General features: G+C 47.3%; 1 protein-coding gene across 14 annotated transcripts in view; it reads right to left on the bottom strand.

Annotated features, from left to right (window-relative positions):
• Window positions 1-8609, bottom strand: part of Ptprh (protein tyrosine phosphatase receptor type H) — a 41063-nt gene that overhangs the window by 6286 nt on the left and 26168 nt on the right. For all 14 annotated transcript variants that reach the window (XM_050130705.1, XM_050130702.1, XM_050130706.1 and 11 more), the window contains 5 exons: window positions 7867-8127; window positions 4721-4799; window positions 4554-4601; window positions 1391-1481; window positions 62-152 (listed from right to left, as the gene is read on the bottom strand). In XM_050130705.1, coding sequence (XP_049986662.1) covers window positions 62-152; window positions 1391-1481; window positions 4554-4601; window positions 4721-4799; window positions 7867-8127 — 570 coding nt within the window. The remainder of the gene's footprint in view (window positions 1-61; window positions 153-1390; window positions 1482-4553; window positions 4602-4720; window positions 4800-7866; window positions 8128-8609) is intronic.

Here is an 8609-nt window from a genome sequence, read left to right as displayed (position 1 = left end):
GAGCGCAGAACTGGGTCTGGCAGACTCCACGGGGAGGCAGATGCAGGTGGCAAACACTCACAGGGCAGTACATTCCTGTAGCGGTTCTTGGATGTGTTCTCTGGAGCCAATGCTGTCGTCTGAGACTGGCCTTGGCCCTCCGGAGCCAATTGCTAGAGGCAGAGAGAGAGAGAAGAGGTTCAAGGTGGTGAATTTTCCTCAGTGCCCTCCTCTGTTCATCCATTGAATATTTTTGTTGTTTGTCTGTTTGGTTGGCTTTTTTCTTTTCCTTTTTTTTTTTCTTCAAGACAGGGTTTCTCTGTGTAGCCCTGGCTGTCCTGGAACTTGCTCTGTAGACCAGGCTGGCCTTGAACTCCCAGAGATCTATCTGCCTCTGCCTCCTGAGTGCTGAGATTAAAAGCATACGCCACCACCACCTAGCTATCCATCGAATCTTGAGACTCGTGGCACTCACAAACATTGAAAAGATATGACCTTCCATGTTGGGGATACTTGTGAGGACTTAGAGTCAGCTAGGGGCTTCCTCTGACAGATGCCCTGAGGAGTAAGGTGTCAGGAAGTCCTTGTGCTTAAACAAATATCCGTCATTGTTTCAGGATTTCAGAGGGTTGTAAAGAAACCCTCTTGGCAGTTTCTGCATGACTAAAAGAGGTAAACTGGAGAATTGGCTCGGTTGGCAAAGTGCTTGCTTAGCATGCCCAAGGCCCTGCATAAGCCAGGTTCAGGGAAACACACCTGCAATTGCAGCACTTAAGAGGGTGGGGGAAGGATCATAACTTCAGAGTCATCTCTAGCTGTATAGCACATTCCAGGAGAGCCTGGACTACGTGAGACCCTGTCTCTAAGAGGAGGCGGGGCTTATAGAAGATCTACAGGCAGCTGGTGTTTGCTGAGTAAGGAAGAGACCTTTTCTCCACTGCCGCTGTGCTTTACTCAGTAACCCCTCACCCAGATTCCTGGGAACAACCCTAATATAATTCATTGGTCCGTGCGTACGCATGCACGCGCGCGCGCACACACACACACACACACGCACACACGCACGCACGCGCACGCGCGCGCGTGCGCACACGGAAACTGGGAAGATGGCTCGATGGTTAAGAGAACTGGCTGCCCTTACAAAGGACCTTGATTCAATTCCCAGCACCCACATGGCTGCTCACAACCATCAGTTGCAGAGGATCCAGCGCCCTCTTATGGCCTCTGTAGTCACTGCATATACATGGTATATGTACATGCATGCAGGCAAAACACCCACACATAAGATAAAAATAAGTAAATCCAAACAGTTAAGGGCGGGTGAGATGGCTCAGTTTTCTAGCTCAACCCAGAAGGGCCTGGGAAGCCGGGGCATGTGGGTACCAGCCGTGATGCCTCTGCTCTCACCCACCTGATACTCCTCAGCAAATCCATAGTTGCTGTCCTTCTCCTTCACCCTGACGTGGTTAGCAAAGTCTTTGGCTAGGATATCCCCTGGGACGCTGTGGCGAGAAGAAAGGTAAAAAAATAAAAAATAAAAAAATAAATAAAGACTTTAAGCACCTTGAGGCTGGCAAGATGTCTGAGCAGGTAGAGGGTCCTAACTGAAAGCCGGATTGCTTGAGTTCCATCCTTGGTAGCCACATGCTGGACTGAGAGAACTGACTCCCGTGGGTTGTCGTCTCACATCCATGCCTCACATACACCCCACGAAATAAAAAAGTAAATGAAGCACCGCGCATTTGGGAGGCAGAGGCAGGCAGATCTCTGTGAGTTCGAGGCTAGCCTGGTCTACAGAGGGAGTTACAATGATTTTGATCCAGTAATGCCGCTGCTGGTTAAATCCACCAAAGAAAGAACAATCTCAAAGCCGTCGGCTCAGTATCGTTCACGGCAGCGTGGCTCACAGGAGGACCAAGGTGCAAGCGACACAAGCGCCCATCAGTGGCCACGCATGGTCATACACAATAGAAACCTGGGGGTTGTGATATTGAGGCAGGAGGAGCACCAAGAGTTCAAGGCTAGCCTGAACTACATAATGAAACCTTGCCTCTAAAACAGGACAAGGGCCAGCAAGATGGCTCAGCAGGCAAAGTCACTAATAGATAAACTTGACTACCTGACTTTGATCCTAGGACCCGTACGGGTGGAAAAGAGAACCAACTCCTTCACACACAGATGCGCGCTCACACACACACACACACTCAGGCACGCACGCATGCTTTCACGCACGTGCACACCACACACATGCTTGCACACCTTAAATGTAATCTAAAACATTTAATAGAACAAGAGCCAGCACCAAGCATCCATCAGTAAATGAATGGATGAACCAAATGTGGTCTATTCATACAGTGAAGTATTGTTCGGCCTTTAAAAGGAAGAAGATGAGGATAGCAAAATGGCTCAGCGGTTAAGAGCACTGGCTGCTCCTCCTGAGGGCCTAACTTTGATTCCCAGCGCCCACATAATGACTCACAGCCAAGGCGACTCCGGTTCTGGGCGATCCAACGCCCTTTTCTGTCCTCTGCAGGTACCGCATTACACACGGTGCACAAGCATGCAGCAAAGCACCCTTGCACATAAAAAAAATAATAAAATCTTAAACAGAAAACCCTCTCCTCCCTCCCCCCAGAAGTACATTGATATCCTTGCTGTCTTCTGCAAGACTCCACCTACCGAGCCTCACCAGACCCCTCTCTGGCATCGCTCCCTAACACCCTTCCCTGTGTTCACACCACCCAATCTCAGAGACACACGGTGTGCCCTAAGCACCCCGACTGCTGCTACTTGCCTGTCCCCATAGTGGGAGAGCCCTTACCCCATGTACAGAGACTGGTCTCAGTCCTAGCCAGAGTAACTCCATCTTGCAGCCATTTATCTGTTCTTTATCTGAAACTTTCAGAAAGCAAAACTATCCTTCCCATAGCCTGACAGAATTTCCTGAGGCTGCCCGAATCCTTCGCAGAAGCCTAGATGCACAAACTCTCTTTGTGTGTGTCTTTAAGGCAGCCTGTAGTCACTTCTGCTGTTTGCACACACGGTGGCGCTCAAGGCCTAGGTTTCTATCCTTCCTGCTCCAGCTTGTCTGAGCCCTTTCAGCTCTCTGTGTCACCCGTCCTCGGAAGCAGGAACTGTCCCAAGCCCTCCTGACTTGCTCAGCTCTTTGCTCATGTTCGTAGTTGGCTTCAGCTTCCCTCTAGCAGCTTTTTTTTATTATGCATTTTATTCGGTGTGTGTTGGGGTGTGGGTAGGGAAGTGTGCGTGCGCCCTGGTGTGTGTGTGTAGGTTAGTAAACAACTATGGGAGTCATGTTTCTGTCCACAGTGAGGACTGGACTCCGGTCATCAGGTGTGGCAGCAAGTACCTTCATGATTGAATCATCCTTTTCTTCTTTTGTTTTGTTTTGGTTTTGTTGTTCTTGTTACTGTTGCTGCTGTTGATTCAAAACAAGGTTTCTCTGTGACACAGCCCAGGCTGTGGTTCCTGAGTGCTGGGATTAAAGGCGTGTGCCACCATGCCTGGGCCCCTCCTCTAGTTGTCGTGCCATCTAGAGTGTTCCTCGACCTCCCTCTCCTCTCCTCTTGCGCTGTTTGTCTCCACATGTACAGCATAGTCTATGTTATCTTGCTCTTCAGCCCTTCCTGATGCTAGAACACAGGTTGAGTTAGATGCCCAAGACCCACATGTGGAAAGAGAGAACCAGCTCCAGCTCCCACAAGAGTCCCCTGACCTCCTCACATGCATGTGTAGTATGTGGACACAAAGACATAAATGTAAAGCAGTTAGGATGGGGACTGGAGAGATGGCTCAGTGGTTAAGAGCATTGGCTGCTCTTCCAGAGGATTCAGGTTCAATCCCCCAGCACCCATACCCCCATGGCCACTCACAGCCATCTGCATGAAACTCTAGTTCTAATGGGATCTGATGCTCTCTTCTGTCCTCCTCAGGTACTAAGACTGCATGTAGTAAACAAACATGTATGCAGGCAAAACACTCATACACATATGCTGTGAAGTAATCCTTCTGTATACAGGGAGGAAGTATTGAACGGACAGCCAAACTGAGGATGGGATGAAGAAGGGCAGAGTCAGAGATGCCAGCAGATGTAGGGAGAAGCAAGATGAGCATGCTGTACTAAGAAAAGGTACCGAGCCACATGGCAACTCATAGATAAGAAATATGGGTTAATTTAAATGTAAGAGTTAGCTTGTAACAAGCCTGAGCTATTGGTCAAGTATTTAAAATTAATATTAAGCCACTGTGTGGTTAATTGGGATCAGCTTGCTAGACAGAAACTTCTACCAACACACATAAAATAAATAAAATTCAAAATTAGGCTGAATATGATCAAATCACACTGTGTATATGTATGAAATTCTCAAAGAATAATAAAGTTTTTAAAGGAGAATTAATTCTAGGCTGAGTCTCCAGGAATTAGCTGTGGCCCATTGCAGGGGCTCACAATCCCCTCTGAGACTTGGTTTGCCCTCTGACCTATCCAGGGAGCAGCAAATGCCCCCTTGCTTTACCTGACAGTGATTTCCTCAGATGCTCCCCTCCACCCAACACACCTGAACACCAGATCCTTGGGCGTTTCCTTCTGCTGGCTCCTCTTTCTTCTGGAAGAAAGACACTGGGATGTAAAACTCCAGCTAGAGCCCAGGACCAGGGATCCTCATCTTCCCTTCTGGGCTCCCACTAGTCAAACACCCACCACCAGTCCTGTCCCAAGTCTCACCTCCTCTTCAGGAAGAAAATCAGGAGTCCCACAAGGATGAAAAGCAAGAGGATGCCCACGATGGCTCCCACAATGACCCCTACAATGAGAAGCAGAGAGATGATGATGATGATGATAACAACAACCTCTGTGTGTGTGTGTGCGCGCACGCACGAGAGAGAGAGAGAGAGAGAGAGAGAGAGAGAGAGAGAGAGAGAGAGAGAGAGAGAAGAGAAGAGAAGAGAAGAGAAGAGAACATGTTCCTTAGAGGTCAGAAGAGGACAACAGATTCCCTGGAGATGGAGTTCCATGGAAGATTGGCAACAAAACTCAACAAAAGCACTATGTCTTCTTAGCTGGACATGGTGACTCCCGCCTTTAACCCCAGCACTCAGGAGGCAGAGGCAAGCAATTTCCTGAGAGTTCAAGGCCAGCCTGGTGAGTTCTAGGACAGCCAGGGCTACACAGAGAAACCCTGTCTCGAAAAACAAGAACAACAAAAAGCAACTTAGAAGACAAAGGCCTTATCTGGTTCACCATCCCCGTGGGGAAGTCTAGATAGGGTGAACTTGAAGTAGCTAGTCACGTTGCATCCTCAGTCGAGAAAGGGGGACAGTGAATTCAGGAATGCCAGTGCTCAGTGTATTACTTCCATGCCTATACAATCCAGGATTCCCTACTCAGGGACCAGTGCCACCCACAGTGGGCAGGGCTTCCTGGTAACCAAGACAACCACCCAAGGATGCATGGACTTGCCTAATCTAGGCAGTCCCACCCTGAGAATCCCTTCCAAGTGACTCTGGGTTGTGGCAAGTTGACAGTTAAAACCAACCATTGCACAATCCCTCATCGTCATGGCACCAGTTCTCCCTAAGGAGAGAGACTTGGTTTTCTCAGAGATTTGCTTGCCAGAGGAAGGGTGCGGAGCAGTGGAGCTCGGCTGATGTCTGGTAGTACTCAAGGACTTGCTTGTTCCCAGCTCTGATGGGCACAGCTCTCCTAGGATCTGTCCTTAGATAGCCAAGGTTCCAGGACAGACCCATTTCCATCAGCCGCGGAAGCTGGAGGCTGCAGCTTCCTGGCAGTCTGGGCTGTATAGAGTTGGTGGTCAACAGACATCAGGAGGAAGATTATCCTTCGTGAGGACTTGCGTACCTCACCAATTTGGTCCTTCATAACTTGACCAGACACTTTGTCCCCTCCAGGATGCTAGTTTGCTAAGGGGGAAACACTCCCAAGCAACAGAGCTAGGGAAAGCAAGGTTCAAGAAACATACATTTAACATTGCATCCACTTCCATGGTCTCTCCAGGATGGTCACCTAGTGTTACTAGAATCCCTGATTTCTAGGAAGAGACAAAGGAGACAGTGCTGTGGGAAAATGCTCTTGTGCACTGTAAAGATTTGTCACTCATACAGGTTTAATAAAATGCTGATTGGCCAGTAGCCAGGCAGGAAGTATAGGCGGGGCAACCAGACTAGGAGAATTCTGGGAAGAGGAAAGGCAGAGATGCAGTCACCAGTCAGATGCAGAGGAAGCAGAATGAGAATATCTCACTGAGAAAAGGTACTGAGTCACATGGCTAAACATAGACAAGAATTATGGGTTAATATAAGTTGTAAGAGCTAGTTAGTAAGCCTGAGCTAATAGGCCACACAGTTTATAATTAATATAGGCCTCTGTGTGTTTCTTTGGGACTGAATGGCTGCAGGACCGGGAGGGACAGAAACTTCCATCTACAGGACAAAGTGAAAGATACATCCAAAGAGGTCTTGGTAGGGCCAGCAAGATGGCTCAGGGGGTAAAGGTGCTTGCTGCCAAGCCCAGTGACAGGACCCACATGGTTGAAGGAAACAACTGACTCTAGCAAGTTGTCCTTGACTTCCATACAGGCATAGTGGTGTGTGTGCACCTCCCCCAAAAGACAATTAAATAAATGTAATAAAAAATTTAAAAGAAAGATTAGAGATAAAAATCTACTAAGGTAGAGAATGCAGCTGGATAGATGTGGCTCAAGATTAAAAGCATCAGCTGCTCTTCTAGAGGATCTGGGTTCAACTTCCAGCACTCCATGGCAGCCCACAACCATCTGTAACACCAGTTTTAGGGAATCCGAGGCCCTCTTCTGGCCTCTGAGGGTACTGCATGCAAATGGTACACAGACACTCCTGAAAGCAAAAGCACCTATACAGATAAAAATAAGTATTTTTTAATTAAAGACAATTATTCTCAAATAAATAGTAATGAAAGATGAAATGGCATTGGAAATACACTGTCTAGCATCAAGTTGTCTGGTGACTTCAAGTGCATGAGTTGTACGTCCATTGGATTTTATCTCCAGAAAACTGTTTTCAGAAAATCAGGAGGGCTAGGGAGTTGGTTCAATCAGTAAAGTGCTTGCCCCTGCAAGCGTGAGGACTGAGTTAGGGCTCAGAACACACTAGATGCCAGCACGTGCCTATACTGTCTCAGAACACACCAGGCATGCTGGCACGTGCCTATACTGTCTCAGAACACACCAGGCATGCCGTCACGTGCTATACCGTCTCATAACACACCAGATGCTGGCACATGCTATACCGTCTCAGAACACACCAGATGCTGGCACGTGCCTATACCATCTCAGAACACACCAGGCTTTCAAATCAATGAGAGACTACTTCTCAAAAAGAAAAAACTACGTGGAGCTGTAAGATGGGTCAGGGCTGAGGTGCTGGCACCAGGCCTAAGACGCGGAGTTGGGTCCCTGTGACCACATGGCGGAAGGAAACACTTAACTCCTGCAATTTGTTTTCTGACCTCTACATGTGCAACGTGACACACACACAAATAAAGAAAAATAAACGAGTAAATGTTAGAAAACTATTGTAATGTAGATGCTACATGAACAACACCCAAGACTGTCCTCTGGCCACATGCATACATACATGTTTGTGCACATGAAGCTGCACACACATGTACAGACTCAGAGAGAAAGAAGGACAGAGAGAGAGAAGTCAGAAAACAAAAGGCAGACAGACCAAAACAAAACAAATAAAAACAAACAAAAATACAAAACAAAAAAATAACAACAAACAAAAACCCATGGCCTCCCTTTCGGGCGACCTCTGAAGGCTTGTCCCTGGGCTCCACTCACCTGCACCCTCTGTCCCCGGGGCTCCACTCACCTGTACTCTCTGTGTGGCAGTTCACAGAGAAGGGTGAGGCCCTCAGTCCATTCGAGATAGTTGTGATGGTGGCCGTGTAAGACTGAGCTGGCCCAAGATCTGACACAGACATGCCCGTCCCACAGGAAGTTTGGTTTCTCCATTGTCCGCCCACTTCCACCTCAAAGGTATCATAACCCCCAGAAGGGCAGGGCCAGGTAAGAATGACCCCGTAGCCCCCAGAGGCGCTGACACAGGAGGGTTTGCTGACAGCAGCGGGCACTGAGTAAAGAAAACAAGAGGAATCATCAGCATGAGCCATTCCCCAAAGATGGTTGTTCTGCTTGCCCAGCTCTCCGGGGCTAGCCCACTCTCCTCCGCTCCTCATCTTCTCTTGTCCCCAAACGACTAAAGTCCTCCCAGACTACAAACCCCTACAATGCCTTGGACTCTGTATTACTGAATGTATAAAGTTCCAACCTCATGACATTATGGAATTTGTAGTTCACTCGCATTTTTCACTTTAGAAATATTTTAGTTACATGTATGCGTCATAGTATGTGTAAGGATATATAATATTACACATTATATTAGCATATTATATATTAAGATAGTGCATATTAATATATTATATAACAGTATACCTTATTTTATTATATTATATGGAATATAATATATTATATATCATACGTTATATATTATATTGTTATTATTGCTACATTATATTATACACATTATTATGTGTATAATTATTAATATTATGC

The sequence above is a fragment of the Alexandromys fortis genome, unplaced genomic scaffold (genome assembly GCF_014885135.2).
Source record: "Alexandromys fortis isolate MF-2015 unplaced genomic scaffold, M_Fortis_MF-2015_v1.1 scaffold_344, whole genome shotgun sequence".
Lineage (NCBI taxonomy): Eukaryota > Metazoa > Chordata > Mammalia > Rodentia > Cricetidae > Alexandromys > Alexandromys fortis.
Note: the sequence above shows the minus strand (reverse complement) of the source record. Positions and strands in the feature narration are given on the sequence as shown.